Source organism: Nilaparvata lugens, chromosome 5 (genome assembly GCF_014356525.2).
Source record: "Nilaparvata lugens isolate BPH chromosome 5, ASM1435652v1, whole genome shotgun sequence".
Lineage (NCBI taxonomy): Eukaryota > Metazoa > Arthropoda > Insecta > Hemiptera > Delphacidae > Nilaparvata > Nilaparvata lugens.
Genome location: NC_052508.1, coordinates 54,365,931 through 54,392,684, shown reverse-complemented (window position 1 = coordinate 54,392,684; position 26,754 = coordinate 54,365,931). Strand labels below are relative to the sequence as shown.

The following is a 26,754-nucleotide window of genomic DNA, read 5'->3' as shown; positions in this document are numbered from 1 at the left end:
CCCCGAAAGAACTTTACTTGTCAGTAAGTGTATTTTGGGGCACTGAATTTAAATCTGAAATTTTCTGACACGCCAGAGGGCGGCATCACCCTTGAAACCCCCCAAATTTTGTGACTGGACTACTAAAAATCAGAGTTGAGTGGAAGGCTCGTGTTATATCTCGCGGTCTCTAACAACCAAAACTTCTTCTTTCATCTCAATCGTTTTTTGCAAAGACCTTGAAGATGCATCTCTTTATGGTCTTTGGTTTTTTGGCAGCTTGCTTCCATCCAAATCTACAGCTCATAGCACCCAGATCCTTCGTCGTTTGTCTCGGATACTGTAGCAGTGGCCTCCCACAACTCCTTTGTCCGAAGGTACTTTCTCGACCCCAACCAAAACTAGTTTCTCAAAAATGTTTCAATCATGTTTTAGCTATCGTTCAAATTACATAAATATTCAGTTTTTACCCAATTAAAAGTTTTTATTGGTGTTTTTTTTTATTTGCCTAATTCAACTACCAATCCAAGGAAAATAAATTACGATTCACACTTATCAAACAACTTACTATTGTCTACTTTTAATTCGAGCAATATTGATTCTTTCAAGACAGATAAAACTCAGAAACCATCTTTTGAAAAAGAAGACACTAGCGCTCCTTGCGTCTAGCTTTTTGAAGTTGACAAATCAAATCGGTATTTCTATGAGTTTACAGGTTAGTTCGTTGCAGTTGTTTTGGAACGGGTTTGAGCGAGAGGTGAGACGTGAGAAATAAAAATGTCAAGTTTATTCAGTCACTCTTCTCTTCGGTGCAGTGTCAGTGATAGTCCAATTCACCGATTGTGTTTTAACATGTTTTGAGTGTAGATAGAAAATTTGTTGTGTCAAGTGTTTGTTTTGTTCGCGTTTATAGTTATTTTGTTGAAATTATTTAAATAATGATGGACTCGATGGACGATAATCACTTTGCTACTAAGCCAATGTTAGAAGAGACATTTTATATCCTGTCAAAAAAGAACACGGTTTACAGAGTGAAGTTGACAGAGAAAGGGCTTTGTTTACAGAAAGAAAACAATGGAACAATAAAAACTGAAACTATTGCATTGTGCGATATTATTGGATGTCGGTGTATGCGTAGCAAAAGACGTTCGGAAAATAATGCTTGTGCCTGTCGTCCCAGCTCAAGCAGAAAAAACGATCCTAGAGTTGTTGATGAAAATTCGGTTGATAAGGACGAAAATGATATCAGTGCTTTTCTTTACATTTACGCTTACGTTTTAAAAAATTGCAAAGTAAAGTCTGGACAGAAACGAGAAAGAATGACTATAACATTGCGGTTCAGATCTTTCGACAAGTATGATGATAATATGAAGGAAGCACAGAAGTGGAGATCGGCTATAAAATATTTAATTACCTCGAGGTATAGCCCTCAAATTTCTCCCGGGATGTCACCTACGTCAGGACCTTTTGGGAGCACAGTAATTGGTGAGAAAAAAATCAATAGTACATTTTTTTTTGACTTATAGTTGTTTATGTTTGAAAAATCTACCTTTATATAATATTAAAATCTTTACATAACATGTGTTATACTTGGGAGAATCCAGGGCTTCAGGAGTCCCTGAGGCATAGGGCCTTCGGCTAATGCCGACATATCCAGACCGGCACTGTAAAATACTTAACTTACACATCATCCACAAACTTTAACATAATTGCAGTCAAACAAAAATATGAGCGCACTGTAAGTTGTTGACCAATAATTTATCTTATGATTAGATTTAATATGACACGCACAGTTCTCTCAGATTGAAACGTCGTGGCACATTTCACAGTCAAGTACAGTAACAGATATGTATATAAGTTACATAGTAAGAGATAAGTTGATGCTTGCCACCAGCTATAAGTGTCTTACAGCAAAGAGAAGATGCTACTTTAGAATAATCAAGCGGAATTTGAGAACAATATAGATTAAGGTAGTAGAGAGAAAGAAGGTTGAAAATAATTTATGAAACAATACCCATAAAAATAGGACAGTTAGTGCGACACCATCTCCTTTCCAAACCCAAAAGTTCTAATGATCAATTTCTAATATACTGTAAATCGATAAATCATATTAATATCGAGTAATAATAATATTGAGTGACCTGTTTGGCTCAGGTCTGGTGTCGGAGTTTTCAGGTCGCACCTGATCGATTTCAGGTCCTCTTATATAACTTAACGATTGTTTTAAGGCAGCCGGGCTGCCTCAGCAGAAGGACCTACAAAAGGGCCACTAGTGGAACTCACGTAGGTGACGAGTTTGCGGGTCTCCACCAGAGAAATTGTCTCTCCAGACCATTTCTCACCACTGCTCAAAGAAGGGCGGCAATTGGATGCACAACTTCTTGGGAGAGGTGAGGCTTTTGACCCTGCAAAGTTTCGGATGGGCAAAAAGACAAAACCCAAGAGACCAGAGATGGGTGAAACTCGAGGCATGTATGTGGGTCAAGAGGCTGAGTCGAGGGTGGCCAGGTGCCCTAGAGGCAATTTGGCGAGCCCTTCCTCAGCGTAAGGACCTTCAAAGGAGTGGAACTCACGTAGGTAACGAGGACCAATCCAATCAGTCTGAAGAGACTGCCAAGCATACAACACTGGATTGCGAGAGACTAGGGGCACTGTTTGGCTGCAAGAAGCCAGGTGATGAATGGGATGTTAGTATAGGGAAAAACTCCTGTATCTTGTAAAGGACACAGGTATTAGTTTTCCCATCTAACGCATTTGGGACATACAATAAGCTCCTGTTGACGTGTGAGATTCTTTGAACCTTTGGATCCTTGTATCCGTCCCTTCAAACATAACATACGGCAGCCGGGATCGACGATTAACGTGTCATTAAGGTAATTGACCTCAAAACCAAAGGAAGGGTGGAAACTCTGTTGGTTCTTGTAACTCATTACAGTTCAGTGGAGACAATCTAAACTATTTTCTTTCAAAGTTTTCTATTGTCTCATTGTGTTGGGGAATTTTCATTTTCAATGTCTTCTAACTCATGGCCTTCATTTCTCATCCAGGAAATATTTTCAAGATTAGTGAATATTTTTGCTGAGAGTGGGATTTGGATAATCCCTGAGCGTGGGTATTGGGAGGGATGATGATGTCAGAGGAACTTTGGGCTCCAAAACATAGGGAAGTGTTTTTTAAGTTTTTGAATAATAACTAGTGGAAGTGGTCTAAGACACCTGGACCACCAGGAATACCAAGCAACCGTCCCCAATCTAATCTGAGAGTAAAGCACGCTAACCGCAAGATTTGACTAACCACTTCCCTCAATTATTTAATTGAAGGTTGAATATTGAATATTGAATGTTGCATTTAATTGAGAGGGTTTTCCCTCTGGACGTTTGAGGTGCCTTTTCAATTTAGACTCTTTGGGAACTAGGCGTGACAGGTTCTCGTTGCTTTTTGTTTTGTCACTGTTAAGGGGTACTGTCGATTCACCTAGTCTCCTCACAAGGATTGGTTTTCAGGTGCCCTCCTTCAATGTAAGAAGAGTTAGGACTTTTCATGTCCCAAGGTCAAGAACTTTGCATAATTATTGCTCTCCATTAAACAGAGCACTGAGGCTTTTCAATGATTTTTGTGATGGAGTTGATGTACATGGTCCTGCCAGTGAGGCTAGAAGGCGAATCATTGACGCTATTGTTCACTGAATACATCAATCTCAGTCTTTGGGATAAAGTCAGTTGCTCTGATGCTCTCTCTTATTTTTGGAAATATATTTTCCCATTTATTTATCCGTAGCTTTAAATTACATTTAACATAACTCAATTTTTGTATTATTATTAGTTATTTTTATTTTAATCAATCTCTACTTTCACATGCTTACCATTCACCATGCTTATATTTATACCATGTTATTTATACCTAATTGTTACACAGCACACACTGTATGAATTTGGTATCATAATATCATCTTCCGTATCTTTCATTGTATAACCATTTATTTTTCATTTCTTACATGTTCATTTTGTTGGTAAATAGTAGTGAAGACTGATTTGGGCGTAATGCCTGTAGTCTTCCTTGACATTGTAAATAAATAAATAAATAAATATCTCCTGGATTACAGGTAGACTTTCTGTAGACATTAGACCTTTGTTCAGTTTTTATTGTTCATAGCTTTATGACTCACTTCAGCTTATCTGCTTTGTTCTAATTCCAACTCATTTAAACACATTGTTGCCATTTAACATATTTATCAAGGATTAGTAAATTTGTTGAAGCTACTATTTACCATAATGTGTCGCTATTAATTTTCTCATGACGTCAAATCAAATCAAATTTATTTCCATTCAAAATACAGTTCACAAACATAAAAATAAATAAAATTTTTCTGGAAATGTAATGAGTAATAGTAATCTTCAAGTAAACATAAATTAATCTTAAGTAATTATTAATTAGTAATTTCTTATTAATCTTCAAGTCTCAACTTATTGTACACAAACTATAGAATAGATGAATAGAATATAACTTTATTAACATAATTCAAATAATACAAAAAGAGAAAATGAAAACTCATTCACTCGTTTGAAAAATGAATTCAAAATAACATAATATGTTCTCTTACGAAAAAGTAAAAAAGTTCTTTAGGCTTAGCCGAAGCCGTCAGCCGGGTTGATAGTTTTCAGTTCTTTAATTTATTATTGCAGACAAAGCACCATTACACATTCTCACTATGACAATAATGAAGTTCAATATGGGCGTCAATGTGGATGGATTGATCAAAGACAAATAAAAACTATAATAACTAAATTGAAATGACACTTAATCTATCAAATTAGAATTCTCGCAGTGACTGTTTTCCATTGAACATAAACCAACCAATGATAGGCAAGTAGAATAGATCAAATTCATAAAACAAAAATAAATAATATCAATATTTCCATTGAATATAAACCAACCAATGATAGGCAAGTAGAATAGATCAAATTCATAAAACAAAAATAAATAATATCAATACATACTATAATACGTGTTCAAACAAATTTAAAATAGATTAAACCAATAATGGATAAAGAGAATCAAGTATAAATGATTTAATGATACTTATTTCATCCTCATCAGATAAAAAATCAAATGAAAATGTATTAGTAACAAACTACAATTTAAATAAGAGTAAAATAAATAAACAAAATAAAATTTATCTATAAATATAACACTCAATACTTGTCGAACGACCCATTTCATTATTTACGAATCAAAAATTATATTCCCTTATCAGCTCTTTTCTATAAGCCCAAGCCTCTCTCAAAAACCCGACCAGACTCTGCCAGCATTTACCGTTTAAGTAATCTATCACTGATCTCTTCCATTGACCTCCTTTTCAGCCATTTCGTCCTTATCTCTAACAGTATGGAGCAGCTACCGATAAAATGAAAGGTATCCTCTGTTTCTCTGATGCTACACATCAAACAAATACCAATCCTTCTCCTATATGTAGGCTATGATTTAATGAAAATAATCCCCCTCTCGCTTTAAATATAAATGATATAGCGTTACGCCTATTCTCATCATTGATATTCATTTATTTAGCGTATGGCAGATACACAACAAATATATAGCTCAAAAGTCTCAAATGCCTAGATATAGGCTACACTGTATATTTCCAATTTCTTTGAGACGTTGTGTAGTTTTCGATCAGGAGAACATAAGTTTGTCTGACCGCCATTATTTGCTAGTCCATTTAGCGTTACCCAATGTGCACCATGGAGGCGAACTAGCGTTACACATATTTAAGTTAAAAATCTGATTGCTGGAACAATTTTGAGGTTAAAGAAGGTTGAAACTCAATGTCCAATTCTCACAGAAAAAAAACAATTTCAAAATCATCTTCATCATTACAAATGTCCAAAATTGCTTCAAATTGTAATTTATCACAATATAATGGCAGTGGAGAAAGATAGGAGATAGGAGGATTCTGTGCCTTGCCACAGCCTTCTTTAGAGGATAGCATTTTAAGTTTATCATTGATATAATCTATTGACTATCAATTTTGACAGCTGCGTACACCTCATGGAACTGGGAACGCTCTCGTCTTTCTAGCCATTTATTTGGAAAATTTGTTTTTATTTTTATCAGTGCCCGCTCCCATGTTGCCTCCCAACCCTGTCTGAAATTCGCCGCTTGCCAGTTTGCGCGCTGCTATCGGAAATTCGATATCAATATCACTCAATATCCTAGTCCATTCCGCATACCATCCACATGTTTCTTTTAAACAGTACTTCGTAATCATTGATCGATATCGCATAGCCGAGAGCTCGAAAGAGTGCAATATGTATTTAGTGTGTGCTCGCAACGTATACAGCCACAAAGTATCTTTTCCGGTCTCCAGATAAATCATATAGTTTGGCGTGTTTTTTGGCAAACCATATATTCTCTTAACAAATTATCTTTAAAATATCTCAAACTTTTCTCACTCCATATCCCCCCAAACCTGACCCGCGTATGTCACGACAGCTTTACTTATTGTTTCAAATATCACCCACTTCATGGATAAAGGTGCCTCTTCATTCAAGATATTGCGCCACACGCTATTAATCCCAAATTTTGCTGCTGTTAATCTGCCATTGAAATGCTCGGTAAGTGACAATCTCGAGTCTGAGAAAACTACGCCTAGATATTTATATGTATCCACAACCTCTATCTCGTCACCCCCAAACTTCCATTTCTCTTCTGCCGCTAATCCTCCACCTCTTCTGAAAACAACTATCTTCGATTTCGCCATATTAACTGTTAGATTCCACCGAATCCAGTACTCGTTTAACCTATCTATCATTGACTGCAGTTGTTGCGCACTCTCCGACATGAGAACCACATCATCCGCGTAGAGCAGAGAGTTGATCAAATTGTTGCCCACATACACACCTCCACCCACATACTCAATCAAATCATTCAAAAATAGGGCAAACACCAAAGGAGACATCACACATTCCTGCTTTAATCCGTTTCCGGTAATAAAATGATCTGTCAAACCTCTGTCATCTCCACACCATACTGTAGCTCTAGTCTCTTGATTTAATTTCTTCAAGATCTCTACAAACCTCGATGAAACTCCTAGCTCATTCAACTTGAAAAATAAAGAATCTCTGTCAATACTATCAAATGCTCCTTTATAATCTACGAAAAAGCAATACAGTTGGGTGGATTCAAACTATTCCTAATCATATTATATAATACGAAAATTATGTCTATTGCCGATTAACTTTCGCGAAAACCACATTGATTTTCATGTAATATCTTTGTGTTTTCCACCAAAGTTTTTAATCGGTTCAACAATATAGATGAGAATAGTTTAGCGATCGCATCTATGAAGGATATAGCCCTATACATAAACTATTTAAGTATTATTAAAACAACTTGAGTGATTAATACAACGGCGTGAAAAACATCCAATTTTAACATCCATTTTAAAATTTTCATTTATAGTATACTCTACGAGTACTACTCGTATACTATAGAGTATAGATATTATCTAGTTCATAACGATTGAGTTTATTGCTTGCTTTTAATAATTCTCTCCAAAATAGGTACCTAGGCTAAATTCAATAGAAGCCAGTGTTGCGGAAACTGCATGTGAAGGTCGGCTCCAAAATTGTCATGCAATTAACTACAAAAGGATAATTACAAAGCACAAAACGCCAGATGCAATCATTATTGCCTGTTGTTCACAGTATTCAACATTTAGCAACAATTTATTACGTTTATACGCTTGAACGTTGCATAATGTTTCCAACAATCCTTCATTTAAAATACACTCTACATTGAAAAATTATAATCTTTTTTAGTTTTGGTCCACAATATTATAAATTTACTGGATCTCCTAAATGCTGTTACAATAATTGAAAAACGTATTGCAACTTGATATGTTTTATGAAAAGTTACCTATCAAAAATGTCTGGAATATTTATCCCTTCTTTCTTCAAAATTATATGAAATTTGGTAGAAGAATAAACCAAGCTACTGAACCACAAAAATATTCTTAATTTTTTCAGGGGTTTCATATTGATTATGAAATACTGCATTTCATTTCTCTAGTTGATGTATATTATATGATAACCTTGCCACCAGTTCAGAAGAATTAGGAGTGACTGCTTTAAATGTTAGAAAACTAGACAGGTCAGGCACTTAACTTAAACAACCAGTTTATTTTCTCATTTAAAAACTTGTACATCATTAGCATTCACTCCAGCAATGATTTCATGTTATTTGTTATAACCATTCAAGACTGAATTTCAGAATCCTGTTTTCTGTTACAGAAGGGTTGATTGAATTATTTTTCTTAAAATTTAGAACATGAGGTAAAAATTACTGATGTTTTTACCTCTTATCTCAGTATAACTTCGAAAAATGATCAAATTAAAAAATATAATTTCAAAAATTAAAAAATCTTAAAATGGAAAATCATCTTCTTTAATTATGAAAAATTCATATTGAAAAATGCAAAAAAATCGCTTTAAAAAACTTTTCTCCTTTCCTAATTTGCAAAGAAAATCGAACCGTTCTCGGTATCTTCACTATTTCCTTATTGGTTCTTTCATGCTTGCTTATTTCTGCAGCATTTTTTGATAATGCTTCAGTGAGTCTGTATAACGTGCTGTTTGTTCAGCTTCGTGCTGAAAACAATATTTAGTGCGCAGTTAAGCACAGTTCAGGCTTGTTCCTTTATCATTACAACAATAATGCTTCCATAGAAGAAAATATGTTTTAGGGACTTGGGTTGGAATTAAATTTACTTTTGTATTGAAATAGTGCATTCATATGGGTAATAAATAATGCGTGAGAATAATTTATTCTATCCAACAAATTAGCCTAAATCAAAAACATTATTTTTCTTATAGCTTAACAGAAAAATATTGAAAATTCATTAAATTTACAAATTTAGGAATAATTATAACTGTAATTATTAAAACAAATGAGTATTGTATTTGAATAATTCAAAGAAATGAAAGTTGATAATGTGAAATAAAAAGTAAAAGGAATTTAAATGAATTGAAAGGTGATCTTATCCATAAAATGAGAAGGAAAACAGGCTACATAATAGTAATTAATATTTTCTTAGAAAATTACGTGTATTAATGAAATTTATTCCTAAAATTTGTATCGTACTTATAATATTGTATTATTAATATATTTGAGAATATAATATGTCAATTAAATTGAAAGGTGATCTTATACATAAAATTAGATGGAAAACAGGGTACAACATTATGGTAATCAATATTTGCTTGTAATGGAAAAAAGTATGAATAAAATTATATTCCTTTGCAAATTTTTCTTTAGTCCAATTTTTAACTATCTCAGTGATTAATCTGTTGTTGATAGGAGACATTGATAATTTGTTGATAAGTGACTTAAATAATTCTGTTCTATCCCTCTTTGTGCTCGCTCATTGCTGTAAAAATGCTAAAATATTAGATGCTTATTTTTGTCACTAAAAATACTTGAGCTCTACTCCAGCCAAACCAGATTCATCATCAAATTGAAAAAATATGTAATCAATGATAAAAATCGCATAAATTTCATCGTATTTTGTATATTATATTGAAAAAAATATTTTTTTAATCGTTCATCTATACTATTATAAAGGAAAGAACTGGCTTATTAGGAAAATTATGTTTGACGCATCATCACGTCTGAACTACTGGACTGATTAACTTGAAATTCTTGAAATATAGTTAACCGAGGATGGTTATATTTATATTCTTAAAGATTTTATTAAGTAAAGTTTTCAGTTTGTAAAGTTTCAAACTAGACCCTTGCGGAGCACGGGTTACCTGCTAGTCATTAATAAAATTTGTTTCCAATTTATTTAAAATCTGAGGTAATCTTTGTATAGTTTGTTACTTTGTGTGTGGCAGTTGTTGAATTTATCACTATAAAAATAATTGCTTTAAGTTTTATTGCTGAGTTTGATTATGGCATATGGCAATTTACTCCTCACTTGCTTTTATCAAGAAAGGAGAAAGTGAATTTAATTTTCTAATGCCAATTCTCTAATTCCCCTTCTGGTGAAACCCGTTAAGTCGGTTTTGAGTATTTCATGCTTATTCCCAAATCAGTAAACATCGAATGGCCGGAATAGTACTGTACCGTAGTTGTTTTGAAGATTCATTATGTTTGAAAGATCAATTTTCGTCTTGTGAGTTCTCGTTTGAGCTGTTAAAATCACGTTTCAAGGCTGAATAATAGTGAAACCTGATTATTGTGTTTGTTCCTATTCAGTTTCGGCTCTAAATCATCGTTCTGATCGTAGAGCGTATCCATTGAAAACTGAAAGATGTCATTCATCCACTCAATTCAAATTATGCGTTGAAATGCTTCTTTTCTTTGCTTATCTGAATAGCCCAGCTATCGCATGTATTGTGGTGTTCTATTCACAGTTCATCACCCTTTACAACTGAAAGAATGTACATAGCTCATTAATATTGAGGTATTAGATTTTTCTATACCGGTATCGACCATTTCAAAATCAGTCGTGAAATGAAACGTTGATACATCTTTAAAAAATGAATGATTTTAGAAATAAAATTTACATCTCTAAATGAATTCAAAAGAAAAAATGCTCCATTCAGTTGATGCTTGTCGTCAATAAGTAACGGAATAGAGAATAGTAACGGAGTAAGAGAATAAGTAACGGAGTAAGAGAATAAGTAACGGAGTAAGAGAATAAGTAACGGAGTAAGAGAATAAGTAACGGAAAGGAACTTGATGATTCTCTGAAACACTGTTGACTCTAACTCTTAGAAACTTGGACACTCAAACTCCAAGGAATCAATTAATATAATTCTAAAAAGAATGTTGACATTTATATTTTTATGCCACTGTTATCAACGACTTGGAATTGGTAACTTGATAGATTCATTATCAGTTAGCAAATCTGATAGCTTCAGATCTGCTCAGAAGAATAGCTGTTTTAGGAGTCTATTAACGAGTACAGTAATGATTGAATAAATTACATCCAAATATGATACAAATTTAAATAAATTTAGACAGATGATTAAGTGCCAAAAAATGTTAAGGAAAATATGTATAATATGCTAATTAGTATAGTGAGATCCACGTTATAATGGCAGTGTTTGATTAGCAATGGTTTTGATTTCCTTGTCTTTCATTCAACAAAGCGGATAGCGCTATCTCTCTCTCGCTTTGCTTTGTTGCCAGATTAACCTATTAGCTTAACCTAATTCGGACTATGTGTAACCTTATCTAAATTTGGGAGAGGAATAGCAAAAGGTTACCTTATTTTCTCTCTCCCTATCATTTTGATGATGTATTGTATGAATCAATCAATCAATAAATATCGGCTTATAATTCACAAAATATTTCATCTTAATTATGAAAATTCATTATGAAATTATTGAAAAATATAATTTCTTGCTTAATAAAATATAATGGATTATTTTAAACTAAGATGAACAATTAATATTGTTAATTAATTAAACATTAATAAACCTGTATCAGCTACCGTCAAGAAGGCATTGACTAGACAGTGAGGATCGGCAACGTTGTTCTCCTATCTTTCTCCACTACCATTATAACAAGGACCTCACTATATATAATTATATTAATAATTAATAAGGAAATTGACCTTCTCCACTATGACCTAGATATTATAATAGATTTCAAACATTTTTTAAAAAAGATAAACTCTTTAGTTCACTGATTATAAATGTCATGGACCTAGATTTGTAAAACAGTTTTTTTTTTTAGTTTATTTTAGTATTTAGAAGGTGATTTTTTAAAGGTAATAATTATTACGTTCATTCAGAAGTTTTTATGAACAATGTGTTACCTTCAGTAACTTCTACCAAATTATAAGTATATTCCATAATTATTCAAGTCCAATACTCATTACCAAATGTTAATTTGCTAGCAAAAACACTGTTCTATTCTTGTCAATTCCAATTTTACAAAGATAAAATAGTGTTTTTCAGTTATGGAGAAGTTTCACAACATCAACGCATATTCAGCAAAAACTGTTAATTTGTTTTTCAGATAACAAAGTGTTCTTCATAATTAATCCGAAAAGTGGTGTTGGAAAGGCTCGTGATATCTTCCAGCAAAGAGTTGTTCCTATTCTCACAGAGGCTGATATCAATTACGACATTCACGTCACACGCCATGCTCAAGATGCCAGAAACCTGGTTCGATCTCAGGTAAGCAAGTAGGCCTACCCATTCAAATGCGGTTAATTATTCTTGAGTGAACTGGTTTCAATGTTTATTATGCAGTTGGTTAGAATGATTCCTGTCAATGTAGTGTCACTCGTATTCTGGAGGAGTCTACAGTTCTTGTATTTATTTGATATATAGGCTACTTATTGGCTAACATGTTTATTTCAGCTGAATACATCGAGATAAGATGGAAATAAATTTAAAGTTGCATTTGTTCAAATGCTAATTAATGAATCATAATAAAATTACTAAACGAAGATCCAAATTAAATGCTGTAATTCACCCCGAAGACTTCTGCTACTGCGAAGTCTTCGGGGTGAATTATATCATTTAATTTGGATTTTCGTTTAATAATAATTATTGAGATAAGTATTCACAATTCAGTAGGCTATAACTAATAAGATTAGAAGAGAACGATATATTGGTCAGATTCAGAAAGTTAGTAAAAGGGTATAGGATGAAAAATATTTAAATAAAAAGAAAGAAGAAACAGTTGAAAAAAGGAGAGTTAGTAGAGCTCAAAAATAATAATTTATTCATCAATTGAGCAGCATAATTTTTCACAAGATTTTTTGAATGTATTGAAGCGGTCATAGAAGGGATCAAGGAATGGGTTTAGTCTATTGTACAATCTCATTGTTCTATTCAGGTAGGAATTGAAATGGTGAACGGTTCTGACAAACGGTATCTGAAATAGCATATTGAGTCTTGGTCTATTGCATGGAACATGGAAATTTAACAAATTGATGAAATCTGGCATGAATATATTATTATTTAGAATGTCATATAATAACATTAATGCTCTAATGGATCTTCTGGTTTTTAATTTTTGGACTTTAAATGTTGACCTTAAGGTTTCGGTGGAAAAAGCTATTGGACAAAATGTATTATACGTTTTGAAATAAAGATACCTCAATAACTTATTTTGAATAATCTCTAAATCATTTACGGCAGTGCTCTGTGATGGCTCCCAAACAAGTGCTGCATACTCTAGCTTGCTCCTCACTGTTGCATTATAAATATTCAATATGACCTCACATCTAGTGAAGGGCTTACAATTACGAAGAGAAACCCTAGTGATCTATTGGCCGAATTCATGACATGAGCCAAATGATCCCTGTATTCAAGTGCTGGGTCCATCAAGACTCCCAGGTCTCTCATACTCGTTACCCTGTCCAGAAAAGTATCATTTATTTTATAACTATATTGTCTGGGATTCTTTTGGCGGGTAAAGATCATGAACTTGGTTTTTGAAATATTGATTTCTAATTTATTCAATTCACACCACCTCTGAACACCGTCCAAATCCAGCTGCAAGAAGACACAATCATGAATACTAGCTATAGGCCTGAAGAGCTTAACATCATCAGCAAACAGCAGAATACGGGACTTTTCAATGTAATCAGGAAGATCATTTATTAACAATAAAAACAATAATGGGCCAAGATTTGATCCCTGAGGGACACCTGATGTGTTGGTGAAATCAAGAGACCTCTGATTATTGAATAATACATAAGATTTCCTATCAACGAGATAACTTTTAAAAAATGTAATCAGACTCTCAGACAGTCCGAAACCTTTCATCTTATTTGAAAGTACTGTGAAACTTACTGTATCAAATGCTTTTTTGTAATCTAAGTAAATTACATCGACGCGACCTTGTACATCTAGCTCAGAGGAAACAGATTGGGAAAACTGCAGCAAATTAGTAACCGTTGATCGCGAAGGCATGAACCCATGTTGAAAAGGGGAGATTACAGGCTTTACGTGATTAAATACTTTACTGTAAAGTATATACTCAAATACCTTGCTTGTTGAATTCAAAATAGCAATCGGTCGAAAGTTTCCGATTATATTTTTAGCACCAGATTTGTGGATGGGTGTTATCCTAGCAACTTTCCATTTTGCAGGATATTTATTTGATTTGAGAGCCAAATTGAAGATAAATTTCAAGGGTTTAGTGAGTATATCCTTACATCCTTTTATTATATATCCTGGCACTCTATCAGGTCCACAAGAGCGTGTGGCTTTCATGTCATCTATGGCTGAGTTGACTTCTTCCTCAGAGATAAATTTTATTTGAAGTTTATCAAGAGTTATTGCAATTAATATAGGTTGAATGAAAATAATCAGCAAATGCCTGAGGCACCTCCTGACTGGTATATTTACATCCATTCCATTCAAAACAATCTGCCACTGACCTTGATTCCTTTTTACTCCCTACGTAATTCCAGAATTGTTTCATATTGGATTTAATGTCGCATTGTAATGAGTCTATGTACCTCTGATAAGCTATATTTATTTCTGATTTATTGACGCTCTTAAATCTATGAATTTGTTCAAGTAGTATCTGGAGAACGATTTTTACGCGCACACTTATTTTTAGATTTAATCATTTGAATTATATTCCTTGTATACCAAACTGGATACCTAGATTTAATTATTTTTTTATTCTTGGTATATGCAAAGTGAAGGCATTATTCATCAATTCATAGAAATAATCAAGAGCCAGATCTTCATCATGAAATTCATATAAACTATTCCAATCAGAATCTCTGAGTGTTAAATAAAATTCAAGGAAATTCGCTTTTTTGAAGTTATAATACTCAATATTTAAAGGAGGCTGTTTTGGCTTTCTTTAACGGTAAAACTAATATCCAAACTTGGATGATGCGGATCCTCTGCAAGCAGAGGACTAGTTTCATGTAAAACAACCAAAGGCAGATTACTCATAGACAAGTCAAGAGTTTTAGAGTTTGCATTAATACATTATTGTACATCTTAAGATTGAAAAGGCACATGAAGTTTCTTAGCCTGGCATATTTACCTGTCCCCCACACAGTATTGTGACACAAGGTACCATTTATCTCACTTAGATTGAAATCTCCTACAATTAACAAATCATGAGAGTAAATTTCATTGCATCCCTCAATGAAATCAAAGAAGTCACAATAGTCAACCAGGTTAGATTCGGGAGCAAAATAAACAACACAGATAGAAACGATCTTATCTTGGATGGATAGCTTGACAAGCAGCGATTCATAGCGCGCAGTAGCACGAGAATGAATGAGTCGAGATGATATACTAACAATATTCAAAATTAATATTAGAAAAATAGTTTGAAAAGGAATTCGATAGAAATTTTCAAATAAATAATTCACTATACTAAAAATAATAATCACAGAAAACAAGACTAATAATTGAAAATGAGTATTATCATAGCCACCTCTAATACAAGGCCGCGGCCTACGATATTGCAACGTCTAGAGGTGTATTAGAGGCGGCTGTGGTATTATAATAGCACCAAAATATTTATGGAAAAAAACAATTTTAGTTACGGGTTGAATCATAACGAAACACCATTATCATCAAATAATAAATAGTGTTTGAAGTAATGCAAAAAATGTTCTTGAAATATAACAATTCTCGATAAAAACAATTTTTGAAAGCTGTTTTCTTGTCTTTTTTCAAGATTATTAAGAAATCTGTAATTTCTTGAATTCTTCAAAATAATGTGCCTATTACATAATAGATTTAATATCATGACAGTTTTTTCTCAATCTTATAAGGAAAGAAGAAGAGGATTGTACGGAGAATTTTTTATCAGTGATGATTCGTGAACCCTCCCAGTGTGAGATGGCCAATTGAAATAATTGAGCTTGTTCATAGTCTGTAAATAGTTTATAGTTAATATTCCGTTGTTGTCTTTCATTCTTACGAAATCTATTTTCATCCTACTGCTTACTCAAAATGGAATTATAGGTAACGACTTATTTTAAATACAATTTCAGTAATTAAATATTCATGTATCATTCAAGGTATAATTATAATTTATTGGAAAGATATAAACAATTAGTTATTTCCAAATCCGATTATGAAATTATTTTAATAAAATAGTTTAAGCGCTATGTTTATGTGTCTCCAAATTTTGTTAATTAAAAAAAATAAATAAAATGAATAAGTTGATTGTTTAAAATAGTTTAAAAGTCTAATGTATTTTCAAAGTATGAATGAACTAACAGCGAGTATACATGTTGTTATTCCTTATGAAACAACTTTTCCGTAAAATTTATTTGTTTTTTAATTGATTGTACGATACTTTATTTTGTTAACAGATGGAAATTACTGAGTTATTGCAATTATTCAAATGCTAATGAATTAATTATTATTAAACGAAAATATAAATTAAATGCTGTAATTCACCCCGAAGATTTCTGCTACTGAAAAAATATTGATAACAAGCTCATCGAATTTCCATCTAGCTGTTTATCCTGTTGTCAATATTTGCAGTAGCAGAAGTCTTCGGGGTGAATTAAAGCATTTAATTTGGATTTTCGTTTAATAATAATAATTATTTTGTTTAACTTTATTTTTCATATTACTTATATTATTTAAATATATTCCAATTTATCATTAAATTAGTTATATTTATTGTCTATATCTAATTAATATATTATAAAAAAATAAGAAAAATATTGTATGACAAAGCTCTCTTGGAAGTTATAATTTTCCTCTATGTGATATTTACACTGATGCTCCATTTTTCAGGATATCAATCAATATGGAGGTGGTATAGTTGTTGTTGGAGGAGATGGAATCCTATTCGAAGTGATCAATGGACTCCTGGAACGTTTGGACTGGGAACCGGTGATAGAACGGATAAAACTTGGTATTATACCTTGTGGGTCAGGGAATGGTCTTGCCAAAGCAATTAGTTACGCTTACAAGTAAGATAATCATTCTAACACTTATTTATGTATAATATTGAAGTCATTTTGTCACTTGATTTGAGGTAAGTTTTTATCCAAAATAGTTATTTGACTATAATTCATCACAATAGAAAATAGGTTTGTTATCATTGGTGAAGTTTACTTGACCTCTCGGTTATCTGAGTAGTTGTGCTGTGTGTTTGATATTATTGTTTGAACAGATAAAAATGGGATGTATCATTGTTAACTGGTCATTCTGTAAATATTATTAATTTTTGTGAAGCAAGTAAAACAAAACAAAAAAAAACAGATTATACAAACTTTGGTTGTCCAAGTATTTGTGTGTGCATCAATAGATTCCTTACATCAACAAATCTATTGATGATATTCCTGCTTTTATTAATACAACGATGTTCCTTACGAGATGAACCATGTTCCTTACTTCACTACTTATTTCTTGTAAATTGATGTATGTCGATAATAGGAATACACCTTTTTGATTGTCTCTTGAACAAAATTTTTGTTGTTTACTGTTAATTATTTTAAATCTATAGTATCAAAACCTTTTCATATTCAGAGTTCAATAACGTTAAGGCTGTGCAAAGGCTGAAAATAAACTTTCTACTGGCGATATTTTTCAAAGTATTTCTATTTGTATACTATCAAGCTATCAAAATGAAAAAGTTTTCTCACTAAAGTTTTTTTCTGATCATTACTTTTTGAGATATGAGCGCCTAAAATTTAAATCTTTGGGACAGAACATTTCAAATTCGGTTAGAGATAAATCCATGATATTTGGAGGATAAATTCTTCATGGTATTGTTGATTCAATTAAACAAAAATTTTCTGAAAATATCAATTTTTGAGAATGTAATTCTAAAAAAAATATTATTAACTAAAAATAACTCAACTAAAAGTTATATTTGGTCATTTTTGGTAAATTGATATTTTCAGAAAAGTTCTGTTTTATTCAATCAACAATACCATGAAGAATTTATCCTCTAAATCTCATTGATTAATCGCTTACCGAATTCGAAATGTTCTGTCCCAAAGATTTAAACTTTAGGCGCTCATATCTCAAAAAGTAATGATCGGAAAAAATGTTTTCCTGAGAAAATATTCATTTTGGAAGATTGATGTATACAAACCGAAACATTTTGGAAATATCACCAGTAGAAAGTTTATTTTTAGCCTTTGCACAGCCTAGCTTTGGCTAGTATGCTTAGGTGCCCTGTCGGTGTATGTGAAAAACAGATTGCAAGAAAATCAGCACATGCACACTATTATTACTCTCATCCCTCTGCAATTTCAAAAATAAATTCTCGTACATACCTGAAATATTTATATCATCAATCTTAGGCGGGATGCACACCGGAGAAACGCATTTCGTGAAGCCCTCTTTCATGAAACTTGTTTCATGCAATCCATTTCACTCGCGCATGCATACAAAAGAAACGTTCCCTGCTTAATCTGATCATCAGTCGATTGCGAGCAACTTTCGTTTCACGTTTCCTGAAACTTTTTTCACGAAACGCGTTTCTCCGGTGTGCATCCCGCCTTAGATATAGCATAGTTATACATTTACATGTATGATACTCCAAAATGTGTTTGCTTTTATGACCTTACTACACTCTATTTTGTGTGTAGGTGTTAAAATTTTTGACGTGATCTTATGCATCCAAATATACATACATATACTACTATACTTCAGGCGTTGGGACCTTCCCGCAAGGGACTCCCCACCAACAAAAGCAATACGAATTTACTTTAGTATACTACTATTTATACATATGCGACTTGTATACTAGTGGGTGACTATAACCCTGCAAGTAATCCATCCATCCTCTTATTTTTCTGTTGTGATACCCTGTTTTGATCACCCCCTTCCCTTTGAATTGTTTTCATTTCATTATGTTCCAATTATTTTTCTATCGTGGAATACTTCACCCTTCATTCATATCCCTTGCCTTTTTTTTAATCTAAAAGCAAAACAATGTTATTACAGTGAACCTCACGACCATAATCCCGTACTGATATCTACCCTGAACGTGGTTCGGGGTGTTGCCGCTCCCATGGATTTGGTCCGTGTTCAAACTGAATCTCAGGTGAGGAACGCTTTCTGATTTATTGATTTGTATCTAACTCGTGTTTACAGGTGGCAAAACTACTCAGGTGAGTTTTATCATAGAGAAAACATAGCATAAGCTATGCTAAGACTTAGTTTATGCTATGTTTTCTCGATGGTTCTATATTAGGGGTATTCACAATGTTGGAGTTAGCTGGCTAAGTCGAGCTATTTGCTAACTCCTGCTATTTGCTAAGTCTGTGTTAACTCAATGCTATAGTACGTTAGAAAAAAAATAGGCGCAGGTTTGAATACGCTAACTCTTAAAACGGCGGCCATATTTGTTTTGGTCATATTTGGTAGCAAAAGTGAGGTTATAAACTTTGAGTTACACAACATTATCCGCTTGGAGCTCTATAGCAGTTGGTTTTAGATCCGTTCACAATCCAGAGTTATCAAATAGCACTTTAGCTGGCTAAAACAACATTGTGAATACCCCTATTAAATAAATAAGTTACTGATTTTGTGGAATTGAAAATTCAAACCTTCGGCGTCTATATCTTTAACACGTAATATCTTTTACACGCATTTCCGTGATGGTCACCATACACATTTTATGTTTATTTGCAACTAAGGTTAATAAAAACGGTTCTGTATTACAATGCTTTTTAATCAATCAAAGTTTGATCAAAAACTGGTTTATATTATTGATTTTTACCTAAATACTTTTGTATTACTTGCTTAGTAGTGTGTTTATGAAAAATGTAGGATACTGTACTGACTGAATGATAAAACAATGTACATAAAGTGTACTTTCAAATATTCTAAATATGAATACTTAAGCTGGACTCCTACACATCAGTATCACTGAACGTGACCAGCAAAGTGAAAATATAACTTTCATTGGACTATTTCACTCTGCCCGGCCGAGCGAGTATGCCGAGCGATGAGTCCATCAGATCATCAGGGAGATTGTGTTAATGGCTTGTCTATCTGTTACCAATCAATGTGGTTCGCATTATGAACAGAAACAAACATAATAATAACAAACAATAATAATCCAATGGAAAAAATATTCTCACTATACGGGACACATTTACTGATACTGATACGTGGGAATCCATCTTTAACTTCTTGGAAAGCAGCTACCTACTGATAAAGTTTACAATCTATATTGATTGAATAAGCATCATCTAAAAAATAAATAGTTTGAAATGTCGAAAATTTAATAAAGTTGAGTGAACCCCGTTGTTTGTTTCAGGTTTATTTTTCGTTTCTGTCGATTGGCTGGGGTCTTTTGTCAGACATAGATGTTGAGAGTGAAAGACTACGAGCGATTGGAAGTCAGCGATTCACAATATGGAGTGTCGCTCGGCTCATTGGTGAGATTTTTTACTCTTTATCCAAGAACTTTTTCAGTGTTGAAAGTGATTCAGTGTCATTTGTTAAAAAAAGTGTCATTTGCGCAATAAAAAAGTAAATCATCCTTTCGTAGGATTTACTTTAAACTGTCAGAATTCCGTATACATAACACCAACGCTTCCCATGTGAACAATGCTGCCAGCTTACAGTGAAACTCTATTCTTTGGCATTTGAATAATAAATAATCCAAATACAGATTACGAATACGAAACCAACGTAATTTCTTCAAATATTTCACTTCGAAAACAAAAAATTGATATATTTTAAGTTTTGAATTTTGAGACTGACATAAAAGTCTTGAAAAGCACCTAACAGATTTAAGGTCATTTACACAGTGAAAACTTGGACTGAATTGAATGGCTGGTGGTTTAATCTAAAAATGAACCACATTGAACAAACGAGACTAAAGGCCGTTTGCACAGTCGCAGTTTAATCTGATTTTAATTAGCTAGTGGCTTGTGAACTACATTATAACGAATGAGACTTGATATGGACTTAATCCAGTTTACAGTTAAATTTCGTTTAATCTGATTTTGTTTAAACGGCACTAAGGCCCGCCGCAAAGTAGACCCACGTTAATCCACGAAAAGCAACCCACGCCATGGGATTTTTTGTAAACCATTGCTATAGAATTATTCATAATCAATCAGCCGACAAGTGGATTATTCATTGCATGTATTACACAGATGTCTAGGAAAGCCTAGAAATGGTTTACAAAACATTCCACGGCGTGGGTTGCTTTTCGTGGATTAGCGTGGGTCTACTTTGCGGCGGGCCTTAATCTGATTCAGTTAAAACGGCACTAAGGATCACTTTCTCCAAAAACGTCAAACTCAAATTCTAATCAGCTGACTCAATTGAAACACAACATAATAAATAATGCAACCATGCATTGATTGAACGGATTTAATAGTAAAAAACTTTGACAACTGTGGAGAAAGCGACCCTTAATAATTATATATTTGATTCACTTTAAACTGAGATTTCGTTTAAGCTGGCAGTATGCAAATGGTCCTTAATATAGATTTGATCCAGTTCAGAGATTCCGTTTAAACTGGCACAGTGCAAACGGCACTCACCACTCACAGTAGGTATCAATTTTCGATTTGATAAACATTGAACAAGATGTATTTGAAACTTCCAATTTTCCTCAAATATCATACTTCATGCTTAAAACAAAATTAATTATCAACGATCAGTCTCAACGCTAGACACACTGTTTTGCTCAAATTTTGCGTTGTTTCAACCTTTGACCATATAGGATATGACGTTCCCTATCTTCATGCTAAACGGTGTTGTAAGGAACATCTCCATTGCCGTGTGACGTCACTGTATGGCAAAAAATATGTTTAATATACTGTTTTCCAGCTTAAATCGTGCTCATGAAAATTAAAATTAATGGTATTGATCACAATTTGACTTACCATTTATTTCTAGCATTATTTCCTTCTACCAGATTTTCTTAACTTACTACATTCATTGAATAATATGTAGCCATGTTGCCATCAACGGCTTTGACTTGAGATTCACCCTTACTCACCGGCAATAGCCTATGTAAGAGTATTTCTCATTACTATCGTATATATTGTTCAAAAATTTTGTTACTCTTTATTATGTATGCTTATATTTTATTTTAAACTGTAGTACTATTGTATTTACTGTTATTCTGTACAATATACATCAACTTTGTAAAGTGTTCAAGAGAATAAATTTGATTTGATTGACTACCACCGTGTTTATCGTATAGCCCTACATGGTCCAAGGTTTCAACGATATCTTGTTGATGATAATGATCAAATATGTTTATAATTTTGTATTTGTTGTAGGCTTGAGAACGTACAAAGGGCGTTTATCGTTCCAGAGGATTCCGGCGGATAGACTGCCAATGAGTCGCAATGGCAGTTCATCGCTGCTGAGTCGGAGCATCAGTGAGTGCGTCGATGTCAACTCGTCCATTTACCCCAGCAACAGCTTTGGCGACTGCCTCAACCTTGAAACTTCATCTGAGGTTAGGCTAGCATTCAACCTATAGCAACTTGTTGAAATAATTTCCACGATTTTCAATTATAGTAATAATTGAATGAAAAAGACTAAGAAATTGTCAAAAAACCACTGATTTATTGATAAATAGAAAGACCGGTTTCGGTTATTACACCATTGTCAATCTCTGATAAACTAAAACTAAATACAAGAGCAGCAGAATTTATACTAGTAGGCGAGTACTGCTATTGGTCGAGGGCATGAACGCCTGCCATTGGCCTAGCTAGACAGTCTCCTCCCCCTCAACGGTGTGACAAAATGGCGGCTTAAGCAACAGAATCGCCATGATAATAAAATTTACTTTTTAGTAGAAAATAAGAACCAAGAAAACAAATGTGAAAGATATCTTGGTTCTTATTTTGTACTAAAAAGTAAATTTTATTATCATGGCGATTCTGTTGCTTGAGCCGCCATTTTGTCACACCGTTGAGGGGGAGGAGACTGTCTAGCTAGGCCAATGGCAGGCGTTCATGCCCTCGACCAATAGCAGTACTCGCCTACTAGTATAAATTCTGCTGCTCTTGTATTTAGTTTTAGTTTATCAGAGATTGACAATGGTGTAATAACCGAAACCGGTCTTTCTATTTATCAATAAATCAGTGTTTTTTTTGACAATTTCTTAGTCTTTTTCATTCAATATGAATAATTACCACAATATCAACTTCTCAACTACACAAAAAGTGATAGTAATAATAATAATTCCGAGTGACCTGGCTGGCTCAGGTCCGGTGTCAGAGTTTTCAGGTCGCACCAAATCAATGTCAGGATCTCTGACATGACAACGACTGATTTTTAGGCAGCCGGGTCCGACGGCTTAGTGGGAGTGTGAACTGCCATTGACAATGTGCTATGACAATATTATCATTGACGACTATCACTGCAACGTGCTGTGATCAAATTTTTAGTCAGTTACTTTGCAACTGTTCAATTCAATTCAAAAATCAATTGATTTAAACAATTGTCTCTGTACACTTCCAGCATTGTTTTCTGATGTTACAAAAAATCTGATCACATCACGTTTTAGTTGTTTCATGCTGCAAGTCTCAATCGAAAACGCTATCATTAACTGAGTATATTTGCGGATATCCTTACAATATATGTTTGTACAACTAACTACTTAGATGTCATCGTAAGGTTGCCGACTACAAGTCCTGAGAGTTTCATGACTATCAACTCCAGACGTTTTTGAGGAGTCGCAATTTGTCTTGTGAGGCTGGCCACTTACGGTCGGACATGCAAGATACACATGTCGTCATACATTATTGTGTCAACACAGCGAAAGGCTTCGAAAAAAATTGCTTGAGGTTAGGTTTTTGTATCTTTGATTTTTATTTGTTATTTTTCAGTGGTTTGTTTGATGTTATTGGTTGTTTATTTTATGTTAGAAACTGTTGTCAAACAGCTGTTTTTTGTTAAAAGCCTTCTGCTGATGACAGTATGCATGATGAACGTGTGTGTGTGTGCATGATGAACACACATGTTCAACACACTTGTCCTGTCGTTAGTGGCCACCCTAAGGTTGTCAACTTCATGTCCTGAGAGTTTCATTTTTATCAATTGAGACGTTTTTGAGGTGTGGCAGTTTGTCTTTCTACTTATTGAACGCTCTTCATGAGGCATTGTACGTGTTTAGGTGACGGATTGTGTGATGAGACGGCGCGACAGCTTCTACTCGGTGGCGTCTCGTCGCAGCACGTACCTGTCGGCGGCCGGTAGCAGCTACCAGTCGCTGGTGGAGGCGACCGGTGGCTCCTCCCCGCCACGCGTCTACGGCCCCGCCTCCCGGCTGCCACCTCTCAACCAGCCTCTGCCGTCCGACAGTTGGGAGGTGATCAGCGGTTAGTATTTTCACTCACCACTCTTTTCGTAAAAACACTTGTTACTTGATTGACGTCACCTTTATAATAAATGTGAAACCATAGAAAAAAGATAGCACAAGAAGATACCCCATGGTATAGGTTGTTTATGTCGCATAGCTTCACGAAAAAGGACTACGGTACTTTGGTTTGAGTTAACAGTGAAATTTGGAACATAAACATCATGGGATATTGAAGATTTGTTTGTTTACATTGTAAAGTGTAGATTGTTATTTTAATAAGTGATGGTAGCTTAACCTAGATTTTGTTTTGGACTGTAGTATACATTTGAAAAGGGACAGTTTTGGGCATAAGCCTGTTGTGCCTTCTCACATAAGTGTAATAAATTATTGTACATTACTAAATGAATATCTTCTTATGCTATCTTTTCTCTATGGTACAACCTAGTCCGTCAGTCAGTAAGTGAATTAAGAATGTTATCCATTTAAAATGATGAATCCATCTCAATAAATCAACTAATATATCAGAAGTATGTTGTTCTTGGTCTATGTTAAACACACAGATAAATACAATTGATTCCTGGTAGATACGCCAGATGCAGTGGCATATTTATCCACTTTTTTTTAAACTTGTAACTAAGATGACTTCATTATTTATATGTGTGACTTGTGATAGATAGCATAAAGATTTGTGTTTATATTTAAATCAACTAGATGTATGTTTATAACTTTTAAAAATTTCTTTAAAAGGTGTTCCACCTTTTTTTAAACTTGTAACTAAGATGACTTCATTATTAATATGTGTGACTTGTGTTAGATAACGTAAAGATTTGTGTCGTAGCGCCATACGCTAAAATAAATAAAATACAATAATTGATTGAACTTCATGCTGAAAAATAACACTTATGTGGTAGACTATTGTTTCGTGCTAAAACAATCAAGTGAACTGACATAATTATTTTCCTGTTATGGTTCAATAACGTGCACACAACGTATACGAAACAATTGTCGCGCACAAACGTGAGTGTTATTTTTCTCTCTGAAATTTAATAAATATTGTATTTATGTATCAAGAACAACAGACTTCTGATTTCTCAGTTGATTTATTAACGTGGAGTTGAACTTGAAAAAGTTCTCTGTTTACTTGACAATTGAAGGACTGCATATTAGACCACTACAATTCAATTCTAGTTCTTTATAAATTATATTAAACAACTTCAAGTCAGATATTTCTACAGTAAAATAATTAAATTGTTTTTGTATATTATCTATTAATTTGATTATTCAATTCATTAATTCTATCAATTATTAACCTGTTTGAATATTGTTTATGTAGTGCTTTAATTTGATTTGCAAGAGAATTGCAAAATATTTTCTACTGAAAATACAAGATGCACCAGAGAAACATACTTGTTTGAAAAAATTCCCGCACGGTGAATTGGTCATGTAGAGAGGCAGGAGGGGGCGCGTCTGGAGGGGAAAGTTCTCAAGTTTCATAATATATCGAAAGAGTGAGGCAGTCAGTTGTGCGTTCTCCTCGGTGTTCGGCTCGCAAACATGCAGCTGCTATGGCAATTTCTGACTCCACTGTTCGACGAATTTTCCATGAAGAACTTCAATTTCATCTCTATAAATTGGCTGTTGTTCAAGAATTGAATTATCGCGATTTTGTTGCCCGTCAAAATGCATGTGATATGCTGATTGACTACCTGCCTGAAGATGCGGTCATTTTTTTCAGTGATGATGCTCATTTTCACATGCGTTTCCTCGATGCGATTTTTTTAAATGGTTTTGACATCAGTGGTTTATGTCGATCGACCACGGACCATAGCACACCTCAAGAACAACATTCGCGACGCCATTGCCAACATATCGATTGATATACTGCGACGAGTGTATACAAATTTCAAAAATCGAGTTCATCAGTGTATGCGCAATTGGGTCGCCATTTCTGATGTCATTTTCAAGACTGCATGAAAAAAAATTGGGAAATTTTTTTCTCATATAAAAAAAGATTAAAACAATACGGTAACTAAAGTACTTTTGTTTCTATTGACCTTTCAAATAAGTAAGTTTCTCTGGCGCACCTTGTACTTCCGCCAAGTTGACACATGTTGCAGAGTTAAAAAATGTCACCCCCCACATTAGAGCTGCTATAAAAATGAAAGGAAAACATGAAGTAGGAGAGATAATGCATCAAATTAAAGATTTATTCAACCGTGTTATATGTTTGAATGGTTGATTATACAGTGTTTGAATGCTGATTTTCAGGGGAGTTTGTAATGGTGCATGCTGTGTACCAGTCGCACATCGCAGCAGACTGTTATTTCGCGCCCGACTCGCGTCTCTCAGATGGAGTTATTTGGCTGTCTGTCATCAAAGCTGGCATTTCCAGAGCTCACCTACTTCAGGTAACAATAAATGATTGTAGCCTCAACCCAAAAAGATTCTCTTTTATTATTATTATTATTAAACGAAAATCCAAATTAAATGCTGTAATTCACCCCGAAGACCTCT

General features: G+C 33.8%; 1 protein-coding gene across 1 annotated transcript in view; it reads left to right on the top strand.

Annotated features, from left to right (window-relative positions):
- The first annotated feature begins 702 nt into the window (after window positions 1-702).
- LOC111046614 (sphingosine kinase 2) overlaps window positions 703-26,754 on the top strand; it is a 32,861-nt gene continuing 6,809 nt past the window's right edge. Inside the window, exons 1-8 of the mRNA XM_039428764.1 lie at window positions 703-1,464; window positions 12,007-12,167; window positions 16,734-16,912; window positions 18,900-18,999; window positions 20,221-20,341; window positions 22,208-22,389; window positions 24,055-24,259; window positions 26,509-26,648. Of these exons, the coding sequence (XP_039284698.1) occupies window positions 918-1,464; window positions 12,007-12,167; window positions 16,734-16,912; window positions 18,900-18,999; window positions 20,221-20,341; window positions 22,208-22,389; window positions 24,055-24,259; window positions 26,509-26,648 (1,635 nt within the window). The 5' untranslated portion in view covers window positions 703-917. The remainder of the gene's footprint in view (window positions 1,465-12,006; window positions 12,168-16,733; window positions 16,913-18,899; window positions 19,000-20,220; window positions 20,342-22,207; window positions 22,390-24,054; window positions 24,260-26,508; window positions 26,649-26,754) is intronic.